General features: G+C 35.2%; 1 protein-coding gene across 1 annotated transcript in view; it reads left to right on the top strand.

Moving 5' to 3' along the window:
- Sik3 (Salt-inducible kinase 3) overlaps positions 1 to 19156 on the top strand; it is a 69028-nt gene that overhangs the window by 37968 nt on the left and 11904 nt on the right. Inside the window, exons 2-14 of the mRNA XM_068765628.1 lie at positions 1726 to 1842; positions 2174 to 2237; positions 7055 to 7209; positions 8644 to 8775; positions 10585 to 10708; positions 12103 to 12225; positions 13273 to 13403; positions 14501 to 14603; positions 15041 to 15090; positions 15752 to 15865; positions 16354 to 16461; positions 16868 to 16945; positions 18537 to 18678. Of these exons, the coding sequence (XP_068621729.1) occupies positions 1726 to 1842; positions 2174 to 2237; positions 7055 to 7209; positions 8644 to 8775; positions 10585 to 10708; positions 12103 to 12225; positions 13273 to 13403; positions 14501 to 14603; positions 15041 to 15090; positions 15752 to 15865; positions 16354 to 16461; positions 16868 to 16945; positions 18537 to 18678 (1441 nt within the window). The remainder of the gene's footprint in view (positions 1 to 1725; positions 1843 to 2173; positions 2238 to 7054; positions 7210 to 8643; positions 8776 to 10584; positions 10709 to 12102; positions 12226 to 13272; positions 13404 to 14500; positions 14604 to 15040; positions 15091 to 15751; positions 15866 to 16353; positions 16462 to 16867; positions 16946 to 18536; positions 18679 to 19156) is intronic.

Below are 19156 nucleotides of genomic sequence, written 5' to 3'. Positions count from 1 at the left end.
TTAAAACCCTTAAAGTCGATGATATTAATTTCATTGTGTTCGAATTCTCCGAACTCTTATCCTATAAAGTAATAAGTTTGTAACTTAAAATCCTGATCAGTAACAACGGCAGCGTTGGTTGAACTGAAATAGTTTTTATTGTCATTTTGTCCACTACTGAACCCCCTCCATATATTTGCAATAAGACCTATTTAAAGCGGCCTGCATCTACCATCTTCCAACGACCTTAACAATGTCGTCTGATCACCTTGTGGTTGGATGTCTGACACTGAGCTCACCAATCCGTGGCCCTTCTGAACCTCAAGGCCCCAGCGGCAAGTCTTTTAGAGAACTGTCGACCATATATATATATATATATATATATATATATATATATATATATATATATATATATATATATATATATTCTTCTTCTTCCTTCCCTTTTCCCTTTATTTGGGGTCGGGTCTCCTTATCAATTTGCGCCAGGCCACTCTATCCTGGGTTGTCTCTGCATCAAGTTGAAGGGTTTCCAGTTCCTTTCTGATATTAGACCACCACGTAGCTTTTGGACGCCCTCTCCCTCTTGGGAATTCTGGGAGGCTTAAGGCAGTTTTTACCACGTGGTCATCTGTTTTTCGTTTATATATATATGTGTTAATTGATTTGTGGTAGGAATACTGATATACGCTCCTATATCACGGTTTTATTACAACGTACTATATTCTCTACCAGACTATATTCCGTTCTAATCTCTAGTACTCTGTGGAGATAAATCACCAGGTTATCCTCTTGCTATACTTCACTAATATCTGCGTTTATATTTAATTTTAATTTTGTATTAGAAAATATAAAGTTGAACTTACATGCACCAGGTGTAGACGATCTTGACGAGGTCAGGTGCACCTGGTGTGTGGAAGTTCGCCTATGTCCAGCAGTGAATGTTCTACGATTGAATTGAAAATCATGTTTAATAACCTTCAAAATTACAACTTTGAAATTTGAATCTTGTTTACATTTAGTTAAGTATGTAAGTATATTATAGGTTTCTAATGGATTCAGGCGTTATTTTGCGGAAGTCCATCCTAAGTAAGAAAAGGACCAGCCTATAGCTACTTGTGGACTTTGGGTTTGTTGGTTAGACTCTGTGTTTGGCACTAATCGGTGTAACATTACTCCTGAGGATGCCCCTTGGAGGAGTGAAACACGTGTCGAGTGATTTAACGGTGGTAGTTGTGTAATTCGCATTGTTTGCCGCACGCGCATTTATCAGCGAGCTGGCGGGCAGTGCACTTTATTGCACGACTACTGCTGCATGGCAGAAGTAGCTATATATTGGTCCTTTTGTTACTTATATTATAGGTTAAATTATTTTAAATTTGAAATTAATTTTAACTTTCTCTTATTAATATATTGTTATAATATAAATTATAATGATAATAATGGCGGTTCATGCTAACCTAAAAAAAATAATAATCGATCAATACTGATTGACGCACAATTAGAAAGCTATATATGTTCCGTAGAAACATGTAGAAATACGCCCATATCGAGAAAATATTTCCAAATTTTTATCAAAATTTTCAGGAATATTCGTTTTCAATTCTTATCTTGTTGATTTTTATTTTGCATTAAGTGTTATATTATGTGCGGCAGGCAAAAAAAAAAATTAAATTGTCCCGTCGAACAAAAAAGATTGCTTACCCCCGCTTTAATTATTGAATATTTACGTAAATCCATTTTCAGGTTGCCATCAAAATAATAGACAAGGCGCGCCTAGACGAAGATAACCTTAAGAAAACGTTTCGCGAGATTGCAATCATGAAGAAGCTTCGACATCCGCACATTGTCAGGCTTTACCAGGTAATTTAAATATGGAATATTATTTCTTATCGACCAGCGGTATACATGAGAATTGTTATAAAAGGTTTAAAAAGGTGAAGACACACCAATACATCTTATTAAAAATAAATGGTTTCTGAAATAATTAATAACGCAATGATAAAAAAGATCTTATTGGTTTGCCTGTTCATCATAATCATCACCATCGTATCAGCCGTAGCACGTCTACTGGTGGATTTAGCCGTTCCTCATTCTTCCTTCTTGACGATCTTAACTAGTTCAATGTTTGTCTGTTACTTAAAAGGAATGAAATTATTGTTAAAAAAAAACATCGATGTATTTTTATTTACAGGTGATGGAGAGCGCACACACTTTATACTTGGTAACAGAATACGCACCCAACGGAGAGATATTTGGTAAGGTTACTTTCTTTAGTAATATCTAAGTTAAATTTTTGTTAAAATACTACTGTTACGTTACTTTTAAGTTAAATAACGTAGAAATCTTCACACCCATCACCGTCATCATCATTATTTTAGTCGTAAGACGTTCTATGCTGGAATATAGGCTACCCTATATATTTTCTTGAGGACAGGTTTTTTTTATTTCTGTATGGAACAGAGACGTCACAGATACAAGTAAATAGGTTTTACATATTTTTTATTTTTATTGTACATTCTTCTTTCTTCCTTCATATTTTCTTTTATACTATCCTATTATAGTTTAAAAAAATCTACATACATATATTCTTCCATGCTTCGCCTGTCTTCCCTCATTTACATTCCCAGATCACAGTTTTTACATTATCACAATTATTGGCTTAATATTCATTATTATATTTTAATAGAAGCACCTTATCCAGTTTTTTTTTGCTTACAATTTATTTTTCATCTAAAGACTTCTTATCTTTCTTCTTTTCTCGGAGCCTTGATCGACTCTTTATCCTATTTTTATTTACTTCATCCTAGTCTTCAGTCTTATTACTGTAGACTGCACCACTTTTCTGCAGAGCTGTAGGAATTTTGAGTGCAGGTGTTCGTTGCTCATAAGAGAGGCAAAGCTATCTTCTTTCTTCTCTCCTATCTCGACTTCGCTGTAATAACCGGTCTTGGTTTGAAGCGGAATGCGCCCAGCGTCTTCCGTCAACTTAAACATGGTTTGACCACCTTGTGGACGAATGTCATGAAACTTAGGCCCCAGCGGTCAACTGTTCTGTGCGCGATATGACGCTGCCAGACATAAGTAAATTTATTAAACTTATGTCCTGTCTCAATTAGATATAATCAATTACAAACATAATAAACTAATAATAAAACACGGCAATGGTGGCCCAGCGGTAGAGGAATGTAATTAGTCGCAGGTTCGATCCCCGAAAAAAAATATATATTATTTTTTTTATTTATATTAATTTTATTAATTATATATATATATATATATATATATTTATATATATCTGATTCCCTTTATTTAATTTTTATTTTTCTGTTTGTTTGTTTCGGTTAATCTTTTAAATGGTGGCTGAACCGATATTGACGATATTTATACTGATAGGTAGCTAATGTGAGAAGTAGTAATTTACGCTTCCTTTATTTTGGAAAAATTCTCAAACGAAAAACAAAATTAAATAAACAAATTTTTTCTTGTTAAATTCCACGCGGACGAAATTCACACCTGATGCATTAATTATATAGGATTGCTACTGATCATATACAAGTTTACAGATGATGGACAGTAGCGTCCTCTGCGTATATGAATTCCACATCGTGATCGACTCGCCTGCCTAGCGTGGCAATTATGGTGTACTACCACATAGTATCTTTAGGAGATAAATTAAAACGGTTAATTTAAAAACGTGTTTATTATAATGGTTTTTGATACCGCGACATTGTTAATTCTACCTATACTATAACTGGTGCGTAAATAAATAATGTATATGGTTTTCAAACACGCGAACAGGCAACATTCTATTGGCTGTGTAAAAAACATGGATTTTAGACATGCCACAAACACGGAACGACTGCCCTAGCGATATATTTTTATTTGTATTTTTTTCTGATTATCTTATATATATATATATATATATATACACATATAAATATGTATGTATAATGCACCTGTCATCTGACCACTACTCGGTGACAAAGGTTTATTCCTATCAAATTTCAAGTCTCTAAGACATAAAGTCTTATCATCACGTAATATTTATATCTCGAACTTTATGCTTTTAACCATATATATAATAAGCGGAAATGTCTTATACCTATAGATGTACTACTGTGGTCGAAAAGTAAGGTGAAATTGTCATTTAAAAGTCCCGGCTATTAGTAGGACAGGTAAATGTTTTTTTTTTCTTAGATTGGTAGAACTGTTTATAACATTTGCCAAGTGTTTGTCAAAAGATTTAATTATCTTCGATTTACACGTGTTCTTTTCAAACCAGTCAAGTCGCGATTGGTGCTAAAATCGCTCAATTTTTCGGAATATGCGTCAAAAATTCAACACATATCGTTCTGGAACCATCGTATTCGCTTGTATTGGTTTTGTGCGACTTCTGGCAATTTAACAAACTCAAAAGGCCAAAGCGGGGATGTCAATTCAACACGATTAAAGAGATAAAAACCGAATAAAGGTCTTTTTTCCATTTAATACTCATTCCATCTCGATCGTACCTATGGGATATCCCTGATATATAGCCTCTCTTGCATTCTTCACAATTTTTCTTTCTTCCCTTTTCTTCCTTCATATTTTGTATCATTCAACAGCATTCATTTATACATTACATTCACTCATCGCCTCCCATCCCTTTGCCACATTTCTTGTTACACGTCTCCGGTCACGAAGGCTACACCGGAAAAGACTAGACTGGTGAATGCGTTGGCAAAAGTGCGTTTTATCAGACTGACAGTACTTTGAAGGAGGTGAAATTGATTTGGAAGAATAAATATAATTCATATAGATACATTTTATAAACAATTTAATCTTACTTTTTGATAAAAATATAATATAGACTATATGAATTTTGTAAAAACCAGTGACGTTAAGAAATAGTGAAAATATATATAAGAGAATAATTTAAATTGTATGCTGCGATGTGTCCCGGTGATTATCTAGAAGCAGGTGTGTAGTGCAGGTGGTGTACAACACTCCCTTAGTATTTATATATATGCATATATGCTTGTACTCATACATACATATTGGATATTGAATCATTGTGCCATCTAACACAGAGTTCCCCAAACTTTTTTGTGTCGTAGACCCCTTGCCATGTTTTTCCGTGTTGGGTAGACCCCCTACTTACCTGATATTGATATTGATTCCTGTTTAATTTCTAACCGTAGTGAAGTTTAGTGTTAAGAACTTAAAGTAAAAACACATGTTAATTTATATATTTATAAATTGAATTTAAATTAAAACTACTCAAAATAAAATTTTGTATCTGTTATGTTAAATATACGTAACATTAAATAAACATAAAATAAACTATAAATAAAATAACATAAGAGCAATAAGTCAATATTTTTAGTGAGAAGGATGAACCTGATGCTTTAATGATAAATTATCAACATTTGGCGTCAATTCAATCTGTTTTGATATTATAAGATAATATGATGTAAGTAAAGGTACTATTATTGTATGTGTTGAGATCCATTATCGTGGATCCCCATTTTCATTTCATGGACCCCCAAATTTTTTTTCGCTGACGTAGTCCCCTTGCAGATTGTCATAGACCCTTATGGGTCGATATAGACCACTTTGGGAATCACTGATCTATAATAACATGACGTTGATTTATTGGAAACTCACAAAGTGTCATCTTACATTGTATCATCTAACTTACGTTGATTTAAAAAGTAAATTGACTGTTTCAATGTTTTTTTTTTTAATTTGCTTGTGGAATAGATAACAATAACAAACACTGCCAGTAACACTGGAGCGCAAGCCCTCGAAAAAGGCTAACAAACTAATTTTTTTAATTATATTCCAAATGTCTGCTAGTTACCTCCCTAAAGGGAGCGTCAGGACAGGAGAAGTAGAAAAACATGAAGCCGTTTTTTCTCAAAATATTACTCGCTCTATCGCTCATATAACTTTGGCGTTGATTAGCAGTTTCAATAGGCATTTATACGCACTTTTGACAAGACAATTATTTTAACATTATAAGCTATTATATATTTATTTATATTTATGTATATATAAATAAAATTTAACAATATTTGATGGATACTTTATAATATCAACAAAGTAAATGAGCCAACAAACCAACTTCTACTCATGGTTGATGTAATAAGATATATTTAGTAACATCGATATCAGTGATAAGAGATGTTATTCATTGTAATAGAAATTAATAGTTGTTGATCACGCGATGTCCACTGGTTGATCACAGGTAGGTTATGGGTTGACCATGAAACTTTTAGTGATCACCTGTGCACCAACGAGGAGAATGCCAGAAGAATCCAATTTCTTATACTGAAATCAAATTGTAATCTCCCCTATAAAGTCATTCTTCAAGTTAAAAGCTACGACGTTCCCAACCGCAGCCGGTCTGAAAGGAGTCGACAATAAACTCAACTGTTTGTTTTGTTTCATTCACTTGAATGTTCTTAATAAATTAGAGCAATTCATTACCAATATCTAATATCACATAAAAATACTTCACACTATAATAGGATTTGTTAGCAAGTTTTGGTTTCATATTGTGATTTTTATCGTTCACATATACCAGGGGTGGCCAAACTGCGGCTCGCGAGCCACATGCGGCACATTGAACGATTATTTTTGGCTCTGATTGATTATCGAATTATTTTAATTTATATAACCTGGAAAATCGGAACAAATTACTGGTGTGAATAATTATTATTATTCACCCAAAAAATTAGCGAAATCCAAACACTTACTATAATTAATTTACCGGCGTCTTAAGTATTATTAGGAGTGCTGTCATATACGTGTACATATCTAACTTCAATATATTGCATATTTTGTAGTTTTGTTTAAATAATTTTAATAAATATGATTAAAAAAAATTGCATATTTGAAATTCATATTCAATTGCGGCTCGAAAAAAAAAATATGTTTCGAAAAATGGCATGCATTTTCAAAAAACTTGGCCACCCCTGATATTTACCTTCAGGCGGTGACAAGCAATGCGGTGTTATAATTTACCTGTATCGATGATAATTGATTGTATTGTAATGGAAATGATTGAGGTGATGGATGTTCTGGTGTCCAGATCATCTGGTGTCCAAGGGCCGCATGCCGGAGTCGGAGGCGGCGCGGGCTTTCGCGCAGATGGTGGCGGCGGTGGGGTACTGCCACTCGAACGGCGTGGTGCACCGCGATCTCAAGGCCGAGAATCTGCTGCTCGATCGCGACATGAACATTAAGGTTTGTTGATCACCCCCTACTTTGTTACCCTTGTGATGAAATATATTTTTAAGTATTCAACGTTCCTTGTCTCTAAATTAATAATATCTTTATTCACGTAAGCATTTACAAGCACTTTACCATGTTAAGCATAGGGGATTCTTGGAGTACCTTTATCGATTTATACTTAGAAGACTCCCTCGTACTCCTGTTACCCAGGGGTGGACCAGACCAGGGTGCACCTGGTCACCAACTGTCCTGCATTCGAAAGACTCAGGAAGAATCTTGAAATCTAGACAGAGAAAGATAGAATTCGGTAACATAATCTCTAATGCGCGACGATAAACGTCGTCGTATCTTCCAGATGTTGCAGTGAGATAATCAAAGAGGTTATAAATTTAAATAAGGAATAAATGAGAATAAATAAGTCGGATAATAACTAAATATCTAGTCAGAACATAAAATGAATATAATAATGTAACAGAGTAGACTAAAGATAAATTAGAGGAAAAAAATGTAAAATGTCAAAAATTTTATAAATAATACACAAAGTAGACCAAAGAAATTAGAACAAGGAAATATTCTAACTTTGATACTGTAGAAATTTGACATTGTTTGGTGTTTACATTAGAATATGAACAAACAAAGTTCCATCATACATTACGATCAAGTAAAAACTCTCGTTTTCAAATAACTCAAGTTACGGATAAAATGCCTTTTTATTTGGTTAATAACAAAAAATTTAAAGGAGACTGGCTGCGGCGAATGATTGCTTTAATTTGATGCTGAGTGTACCAGAAAGCATTCTTGGGCTATATATAACAATTCAGGCAGTTCTCATTGTGGCATCTATGATCATAGTTGAGGCTCACGTGTTGACATCCGACTTCATCGTCATCACTTCAGCAATAAGACGTCCATTACATTGGACATATTCTTCACATAGATTTACTATAAGACATTGGAAGCATGTAATGGAATCAGGCTTTACCTTGCGGAAGTCCATCCTAAGTAAGAAAATGACCAATATTTAGCCACTTCCGCACATGCACCGATTAGTGCCAAACACAGAGGCTCTGTGTTTGGCACTAATCGGTGTAACATAACTCCTGGAGATGCCCCGTGGAGGGGTGAAACACGTGTTGAGTGATTTGACGGTGGCAGTTGTGTAATTCGCATTGTTTGTCGCATGCGCATTCGTCGACGGGCTGGCGGGCGGTGCACTTTGTTGCACGACTACCACTGCATGTGCGGAAGTGGCTAAAAATATAGGTCCTTTTCTTACATTGGAAGCGGCTTGTATCTAGTTCCTTTTGATGACTTCTATAAGATCATCTGTCCGCCTTGTAGGCGCACAAGTGGCCTTATGAGGTACCTTCAAACTTGTTAAATATTCTGTGCCCGTTCAGAGTATTACAATTTTTGCAATATTAAAAATGCAATTTATTCCTTCAGCTGGCTGACTTCGGGTTCAGCAACGAGTATAGTTCGGGCACAGCGATGGCCACGTGGTGTGGAAGCCCGCCATACGCCGCGCCGGAACTCTTCGAGGGACGCATCTACGATGGACCCAAAACTGACATATGGGTATGAACTTGTTCTTTTACATCTTCACACTGACGCGCACGAGATTTTTAAACAAACTAGCTTCATATTTCTCTACCTCCCTTGCCCTGCCACTCACTGTAAGAAGTGACTAGCACTTGCGCCCAACTATATTTACTTTGTATAAAATATGATTGGATTTCGAGTTTTGGAAGCCGTTTATATATACATAGTAATTGACAAGTTAACTATATACCAGTGCGAGGTAGTATCTTCAAGCAAAGAAAGAATATCATTACCGAAACACTTTACCACAAAACAGTTCGCATGTTGTAGATTAGGAAGAATAATGATTATAAGTTTTAGCAATTCCTAGTTATATCGTGACGTTTTAAGTTACAATTTACTAGGTTCCCTTTTACTGCATAAAAACAATGTATGCTAGATGTTCTAATTAGTATAGAAACTCAACATTATTGGAAAAAAATGGTATAGTACATGAATTTTTTAACTTTATTAAACCAAGGAAATTTAACTATTTAAATGTATTATTTAATGTGTATATACGTCTCTTATGACTCTTTGGGATCGGCAAATTTCTCTTATGGGAATACCAGCTAGTCGGAGCAAATTTATCTTGTCAGAGTCATTTCTCACTTACAGATTTAAAGCAAATATGTGGAAATCAAAACAGAATTTGTTGATACTGATTTATTGTGTTTAATAGTACTTCTTCGTCATCACTATTCTCCGCGTCACTGTCAATTCTTTATATATTCTGTCTCTTAGGAGGAATTATGTAATAGTCACTATCTTCACTTTCACGGTTCATATTGTTATGTACTGTGGGTTCTGACTCGGTTCACCAGGAGTCCTTTATTCACAAATCAGATGGTCACCCTACTTTAACACAAGTATACTTTCGCTTAGTTCAAACTTCGCTTCCAAATCGCTCAAGAAATCACTGACCAAATAACTTACCAAATAGTCACTTTGTATCACTGATCGTAGATCGTCATCTTAACTCTAAAAACAACACTGAACTGTCGACACGTGGAGTACACCTATTTATACTACGGAGAATGTTCTAGTAAGTTGAGCGATAGTATTTGGTTAGAATTTCCGAGAACCACGTGTGTACGTGTGTACGTGTTTACGGCACTTGATCTAGGGTTCCGTGTATATTGTTTAGAGGGTTCTGTAACTAGTTTTTTGTAACAATATTATCATTATGTAATTCAAATTCTAATTCATAATCAGTACTCTCATTATTTTTACAATCATTCTTTAACTCTCCTCCATTATTGGGAAATCCAGGGTTGAAATTTATAATAAATTTAAATTTTGAACACAAATTTGGTCACATAAAATAACATATGCTGTAAAGAGAGGTTGATTTTCTATTGATCTCAACTCTACTGATTTAGAAATCTTTCCTTTCCTGTTGGTGATATCTTGCCGCCAGAATGACGGCACCGACTTTTACGACGACTTGCCAATCATGAATGCCATCGACTGCAAAGGGTTAATACTACTATTTATATACTATACTCACTATTATAGCTATTTGCATAAGGTTTAATATTTCTTAACAAATTAACACGTTCACTGCGGCTTGAGGTCGATTCAGCCTCATGGTAGACTTTGCACTGGTGCGGCGCTTAAAACTCGTGTTTTCTCTCTAGTGCGGCGGCTGTTTACACTCAACCGAAACATGAGGCAGAAAAGGCCTCAACCGCACTACTAGAAAGTTCAGCTTGAGGCTGATTCGACCTCAGCCGCACCAGCTGAAAGTTCTTCAAAATTGGGCCCGCAGTGAACGTGTTAATAATTGGTATCTCTATCGATCAGTCGCTGGGCGTGGTGCTGTACGTACTGGTCTGCGGAGCTCTACCCTTCGACGGCAGCACCCTGCATGAATTACGGAATGTCGTGCTCAGTGGAAAGTTCCGCATACCCTACTTCATGTCGCAAGGTGAGTGGAGTTTGTTTGAGAATATCCAAGAGGTGGAACTTCATCTGGTGGTATAGTAACCAAGAGACCGGGTAACACACTGAAACCACTGTTGCTGTTGTTTGCAATAGCTCAGCTAGATGGAGTTACTTCTGGTAGTCCTGTTTGTATAAGACAGTCTGGGTGATATTGGTTAAGGGTGTGAATGATATAAAGGAGTTATTGGATAGATGGTATGCACATATAGTAGAAATAAATTAGTAATAGAATAAGTAAATTGTACTGTATAAAGATAGATTCAGTATATGTCAGGGGTGGTCAAACTGAGGCTCTTTGAACGATTATTTTTGGCTCCAATTGATTGTCGAAATATTTCAATATTTAAATTTATATAACCTTTGTCAGCTCCTGAGAAATCGAAACAAATTAGTGATGTGAATAATTATTATTATTATTATTTCACCATAAAATTAGCGAAATCCAAACACTGATCAACAATAACTAACAGGCATCTTAAGTATTATTAGGAGTGCTGTCATATACGTGTGACATATCTAACTTCAATACACATATTTTGTACTTTTTTCGTATAATTTCAATAAATATAGTTTGGGTAAAAAAATATTCATTTGCGTATTTAATTGCGACTCGTGTAAAATTTCAAATTCCGAACAATGACTCCAACTATCAAGGAGCTTGGCTACCACTGGTATATAACATAAAGTAGATTTAAAAGGCAACGAAAAGTAAATACTTACTAATAAGAAATTAAAATTAGACTGTAAGATATAATTTAAAATCATAAAGTAGAGCTAAAGAGGTGGTCAGTCTAGGAAAAAGAATTAAATAAGGAAAAATTAAAAAAAAATAAACCGTCAAAAATATTACCTTACATATAAGTCTCTGCATATTGACAGAAGAGGTATGAAGGCGTGATAAAAAGTTTGCGTAGCTCATTTATCAGCAAAAATCTCTGAAGCTTCTACACCTATTTCCAATCACCCTGGTATAGAGTTGTTACACTTTAAACAATTTATTTGGTAGGCAACATTGACAGGCAAATGATTTGAGGGCAATACATAATCTGCAAAAACGAATAGTAAAGAATAATTAATTTTAATATAAGGGGGAAAAACCGATTGATTTTTACCGCTCCGGTATTGAAAATTTGTATACTAGATGGCAAAAGGTTGTTGATAACGAAGGTGAATATATCGTTGATAAGAAATAAAAACTTGTTAAAAATGTAGATGTGAATTTAACTTAGGGAAGCGACATTACTTTCCGGTCCCCTTAACATATAGTTATTCAATTTTGTAAATGTTTATTATTTCAATAAGTGTTAGTAAATTTCATAAAAACAAAAAGTTTCTATGTGTTTGTATCGCAAAAATGATTTTACACTTTAATTTTAGAATGTGAACACCTTATTCGTCACATGCTGGTGGTGGAACCGGAGAAGAGGCTGTCGTTGCGAGGAGTTGCTCGGCATCGTTGGCTAGCCGCACACCAACCTGGTCCCGGGCCTGGTATGCCAGGTACTGACTTGTTCTGAACTGACACTATCTTCGAGGGGTGTACTGACACCTCTCGGCTACATCGGTGGACCATGGGTGGAGACCCAGAATGATCTATATGACTCAGAATTATTTTATACTCTAATGGTAAATCACTATTGGTTGTGACGGAAGCAGGTGGGAGGTTCTTGATAAAATTCAACGATATGAAGCAAGTAATGGTACAAATATTGGAGAGTTTCTCTGCGATATCGAATTTTAAATGAGATCCGCTGTTGTTTGAAGTGGCAATGGGCGGAGCACATCGCTCGTCCAACTGATGACTGGTCGAAAGGGTCTCACGAGCCAGTAGACCCAGCGTGGGTAAGTCGCAGAATGAGGGCGACGCATATTCGGTCGTCATGGCGACACATTTGGGGGAGGCCTATGTCTTGGCAGTGGAAACGTAACGGCTGAAAAAAGGGTTCAAACGTAAGACTGACATGTGATTGGTGAATTGCAGTGTTGCAGATAGTTTGAATTTAAAAATAATGGGTGTTTAAATTAGTTTATTTATTTGGTTGCTCAGAAATGAAATTGTTAGGGCCAGAAATAAAGAGCGGAGCAAAATCTCTACGAGAATTGAGCCGTTATTTTTGAATGTGACATAAGTCACTTGTTTCTACGTCGAGATATTTTTAAAAATGAAAACAAAAATCGTTTTTATTTATGTTGCCATTAAGACGATTTTTTTAAAAAAAAAGTGACATAAGCCACTTTCGAAATAAACGACTCAATTATCGTTGTAACCCTGATGTTAAAACTGTTGCAAAATATTGAACATTTTTACTATAAGCGATTAAAATAAAGAGTGTGGCATAAGTAGTTACAAATATATCTAGATAATACGTAACCGAATACAGGCCGGTTACAAACAGTCCTGTTGAAAATTTATGAGGGTAATTCCGTGTTTAGCCGTAGATCTTACACGGCATAAATGATGATGATATTCCACTACCTCCGTAAGGAGTTTACGATTTCCACCATTTCTCAATGTTAAGCCTTGAGCCAACGGTACGGGTGTTGCAGACGCGTCGGAGGGTGCCTGCGCGTGTCACGAGTACTGCCCGGTGGTGCCCGAGCCGGACAGCGCTCATCACCACAAGGTCCTCGCGCACATGCTGACGCTGCCATCCCTCACCAGCGACCTCATACTGCAGGTACAAAATAGTCGTACCATGGTTAATGTCTGTTTGTTCACTAACAAATAAGTTCGATTGTTAGATGAGAATGAACAAAGTATATTCACTATTAAAAGGCTTAATTTAGAATTTAGCACAGTACAGATAGTAAGAGATAGAAACTGATTTTAGCCAAAGAGAAAAACATTTAATGTCGGAAATACGATTTCACGGCAAAGCTAAAGAATATAATGCAAGGCTGATTACGTTGCAAAATGAGTTGGCAAAAATTGCAGTAGTAAGAAGCGTGTGTCTAATACCCGAACATAGCTATCATTGGCGAGAGTCGGTCGGCGATAGCCGAAGTACAACGAAGCCCTAGCAGGCAATGAAACATTCGCCTAATGTGCTTCCTTACAGGTTGCCACACGCTTTAGTTCTATGTTGGCGTGACAAAAAAATAGGGGTTCACAAAAATTTATCTGCCTTCGATAGTGGAAAACAGTAGGCAGACAGGCCACAATACAAATTTACATAGTTATATCTAATTTTCACATTTTTGTCACGTTTTGAGAATATGGTAGAAATATAGCTGCAGTGAGTCCTCCAGAAAGAGCAAAATTTTGAAAATGGGATTTGAATTTAATACGCAAAACTGTATTTCATCTAGGCATTTATAATTGTCATTTCACTCCATAGACGCCCACTGTAACATATAAGCCTCTTCCAAAAATATCTATGGGGATATACTATAATTGGCAGGCAGCTTGGAGATTGCAGCTTGGTATTATAGTATGGAGAGGACGCGGCTGCCCATCCTCTGGAAACTTGAGCAAAAACAATCCTATATAATTAATGCGCAAAGTGTGAATTATATAAGATTGTATTCGAAGAAATGAACCCCTGACCTACAATTACAAGTCCTAACTTTCTACCACTGGTAATTTACAACAGTAAGGGCGTACTACTGGAACAAGTTTCACTTTTAGTTGTGTTTTATTTTTGAAATAAACGGACATGCGATCACTTTAAAGGTATGTCGGACACTGGTCTGCTACATACATACGTGGTTATAACTATAAGGCTGACGGTGTTATGTATAAATTGAATAAATATATTAAAATCAACTCTTACAGTCGGTGCAAGAGGAGCGTTTTGACCACATAGGAGCTATCTACCGTCTCCTCATGGAGAAGCTTGAGAAGCGTTCCACTGCGCGCAACAGCCTGCAGCACCGAGGTATCACATAGTAACCGTTAGATGGCGCTATTTTAGCGATAGTGGAAAATAAAATTAAAAAATTACATAGAAACAAAATGAACTCAAATGAACGAGAGGCCCATAGATAGGGCCATAGAAACAACATAATTTTGGCAATCACTTCTCAGCGCTATTCTAAGTGATTATTATATTAAATAAGTTTTATCTATGATCACATTCTTGTATAGATCTTTGAAACCGTTTACTGTGATTTTGTTTTAGTTGATGTTTCTATGGTACAAAATTATTTTTGACTTTGTCCCACAGTCTACAATTTTCTACTTGAGGCTTCTTGCTATGTCAGTAGTGTGTAGTGCTGTCACTTATTTATGAACTCTGTTAGATCACAAAAAAAAATAAAGCGTTTCTTGTGAAAATAGGTATAATGAAATTTTTTAATTGTTTAATTTCTCCAGACTCCCTGGACTCAAACACAAGTCAGCCATTGGATCTCACTAGCTGTAAGGTAAATATATTATTATATAATACTAGCAGTGCCTCGCAACATTATCCGCGTGGAATTTAACAAAAGAAATATTTAATATTTTTATTTCGTTTTAATTTTAATTATGTGTGCCAGACATGTATTTCACATTTTACATAAATTCTTACACCACTATCGACTCGAAACGTCAACATTCGTTCGCTGTTTTTATTTCAATTCAAATCTGCATGAACTGTCACGGCAATGTCAGTGGCGCCATCTGTCGAAATATGGTGATACCAACCTTTGTGGCGCATGCACAACAACTTTGCTAGAGATCATTACATGATCAAATGCATAGTTTTAGATTTTATAAAGGACATAGATAGAGGACATTTATAGAGACAACCGTCCATTTTTATATTTACATTTAATTATTTTTTTAATCACATATAATAAAAAAATTTAGTAAACAAAATATTATGTAGTATAGACATAACTAACCAACATGTATGAGACATCTAGTGTCACAGAACTCAATTAATATTTATATATTAGTCTTTAAGATGTCACTCGAGCTACCCGACAGCAAATGAAAGGAACCCATTGGTAGAGGCTCTGAATATACTATAGAACTGAAACAAACCCTGAAAGGAAAACCAAAATAAGTTAAATTTACTTATATAAATTAACGAAATTTCAGAATACTGAAGACGAACAAATGGAAGCAGAGGAATCCAGCTCGCAGGAATGTCTTGTGTCCATCCCCTGTGAGCCAGTTGACTATATTATGGACAGAGACGATAACTTGGAAAAGGTGAGGTAAACCTTTTGGAATTAAAAAAAGTATATTTGTAATATGTTTATACGATTGTACCTAATGTATAATTTAACAAAGACATAGACATAAAGTATTATAAGTTTGTTATGTTTGGTATGGTTCTATTGATAGGTGTACTTTGGTGTATAAAGTTTTACATTGTGGGGGACTGTTCATAAGATACTTTTTGCTTTAAATTCAAGGGGGTGGAGGGGAGATGGTAGGAGAGTACATCATCTTTTATATACTTTAATGCTAATTATAAATATATAAGAATATTTATATTTAAGAGGCTTTTGTTTAATAAATTTCATTATAATAGTAATATTAATTTTCAAATATTTTAGGGTTGAGGGAATTGGAAAAATAGGAATTTGGGTGGGATTAAAAAGCTTTTGAAAGGTAACATTTCCACGGGTGGAAAAGAGAAAAACTATCTTTTGAGACCCCTATATATTAGTGTTTAATGTTATTCCGTGCAACAGTTTGGCGAATGCGGGGCTCCTGTGGCTGAAGAGCGCCGAGGAGTGGCGCCGCCGCCGCCTGCGGCGAGACGTCACACCGTCGGCCCCGGGGACTGCAGACATGCACAGGTACTGCGAACCCTCTATATATCAAGAGAAAGGTGAAAGAAGGGTGAATGTAGGAGAGTGTATACCCCTGTCCCGAAAACAAGATGAGGGAAAGAGAGTATATTTAAATTAAAAAAACTCTATATCTTTTCAGTGTATAGATCTCTAACAGTGATGTATTCCTTTATTTTATTTGTCTATCTGACATGGACACATTTAATTTCACATACACACTATTCGGAACTACTACAACGGAACAACAACAACGTTCGGAACAACATTTACTTTAAATCCTATTTTTGTCCATCAATAATTATAATTGTATATGCCCAGTGTAATTTCTGTTTTTTATCGTTATTTTGTGTCGTATGTGTATAATTTATTTAATAAAATAATAAAGTTATTAATAATCAATAATGCTTCACAGCCTGGAGAGCTGTCCGGTTGCGGGGCTGCCTCTGCGGATCTCCGAGCCGCTCCTCTGTGTGTGTCCGCTCATTTCAGCGTATGTACCTGTAACTGGAACTATTCATCTATTTATATACAATTTTTTATACACCATAGACAATAAATATAGGAAAAAAAGGAACAATTTATGTGGCACAAGAGTTCTTATCGCTAGAGGCTATCTCGATCATACAACCTTTGGATGGAGAACTATATACGTTCAACTGTATTTTTACACGTTACGTATTTTATATATTTATATTTTGATTGTTATAGCAATAAATTTTAATGTAATCTTAAGTTTCGTGTTGATTCATATTAAGTATTATATAGGAAATTTGACTTGCAACCAAGAAAACAATAATTGTCTTTTATATTAAAAAAAAAACAAAAGCCGTCATGAACGTTCTTCTATCGGATTTCGGTTCAGCCTGTAATTACTTCTGTTGGACGGCTTTTTAGGAAAATAATTGTTTTTTTTTTTACAATACAATATATTTTAAAGTTATCGAACGTGAATCCTTAAATTTGCAGTAGTGTCATGTATTTTTACACGATTTTTGGAGGCTTTTTTTTTTAAATGTTTATGATTTTTTTTATTATGTTGATTCCACACCTTTTCAATAAGAGACAGTTTCGTGAAATATTCGACGGGGTGATATACCCAGAAATGTTATATTAAATTCGTATTTTTTACAGTACGATGGATCCAATACGAATTGTGAAGCAAATTGCATTTGATATGATAGACGTTATGATTCTAGCCCGCTTAGGCTTTGTGCAGCTTCATCAAAATTGTGCTCTCGGAAATAGCAGGTCCGCAAGCTAAAATTTGTGAAGCATAGATTATGTAGTGTTTATAAATATTATAATCGAAAACTAATTTTGGGGTCGAGGTCTACATCTAAACTTTAGTAGTTTCACAATCAACCTTCACCTACACGTATAATACACGCCAATTATTTAACAGCCTATCTAAAGTTTTAAAAGTGTTACAATTATATTTAAATATATTTTAGTATTATTAGTAGTGAGTTAGTGATTAATTAACCACTGCACCGTATGTCAATTGACCATCCGTACGCTTCGCTGCGCCGAAAGTCAATTGACTGTCCGTGTACATCATTACGCTGACTTAAATAATCTCACTTTCAATACTTCAAACTAATCATAGACGTCTGAACATTTTATCACGTAATTTTAATGATTGATAACAGGTGGTTACAAAGTTTTTTAAACGGTTTTATTTAGTCCGACCCGTACGGAATTATTTTGTTTATTTATTTGGGTCAAAATTAGAAATTGAAATTTAAGCACCTTCCCGTTGTCAGATTAATCTGAAATTTGGTACACATATTTAATTTAGATGACAATACAATATAATAAAATCAATAACATTATAAATCTAAGATGGCCGCCGATACAAAATGGCGGATTACATATTTTTCCTTAACCCTCTCAATATGGGTATCAAATGAAAGGGCTACACTAGTAAAACACGATGATTATGTCAAAATTTAAAATTCAAGATGGACGCCGTTCCAATATGGCGGACTAGATACATATTTTTCCACCATCACCACAATATAGGTATCAAAAAACTGTTTAACTTAAAAGTTTTTTAAATGTGTTTATTTTGTGTATTACAGCAACAAGCGTCGCCCAACGTGTCGTTGCTGCCCAACACTAACCTGGCTGCAAAGTTACCTGCAGTACAACACCAACCGCCGAGATACTTCAGCGTCAAAGACCAGCACCTGCTCAAACCTCCTCACGCTATGCAGACACATAGTACGAAATCTTTTTAAGATGTACTTAGTTTAATTCATTCATTTCAGTTGATAGACATCAAATGCAATACGAAGTATTATCAGAATACTTGTATAGATTTACACTCAAAGAGACTCCTTCGGGCATCTTTAATCCAGATGTGAACCACTGATCACTTGCTGTCCCGTATACAGAGGAATAAGTTGACGGTGAAGCAATGAAGGAAAAAATGAAGTAATGATATATGTAACATAACAACCAGCTAGAGGTTTGATGAAAAATATACAAAATATTAAAGAAATTAAATGAATTCAGATAGGAGGAATGAGAGGGCCCCAAAAGCGAGGGCGCTATATAAAAATGCAATACATTGGCCTTCTCAATAGAAACTGTAATTTTACTTAATTTTCTTTGGTGTTCCGGTGCGGCTAGCTTGTCCTAGCTATTATAGTATTACTTTGAGTCGCAAATTAATCTACAATAATGACATGTTAAATCG

This window comes from Battus philenor, unplaced genomic scaffold (assembly GCF_028537555.1).
Source record: "Battus philenor isolate CCGP_79_NKW_IND1 unplaced genomic scaffold, ilBatPhil1.0.hap1 SCAF_20, whole genome shotgun sequence".
In the NCBI taxonomy this organism is placed as follows: Eukaryota; Metazoa; Arthropoda; class Insecta; order Lepidoptera; family Papilionidae; genus Battus; species Battus philenor.
The sequence above is the reverse complement of the archived record's forward strand: the minus strand, read 5'-3'. Positions and strand labels throughout refer to the sequence as shown.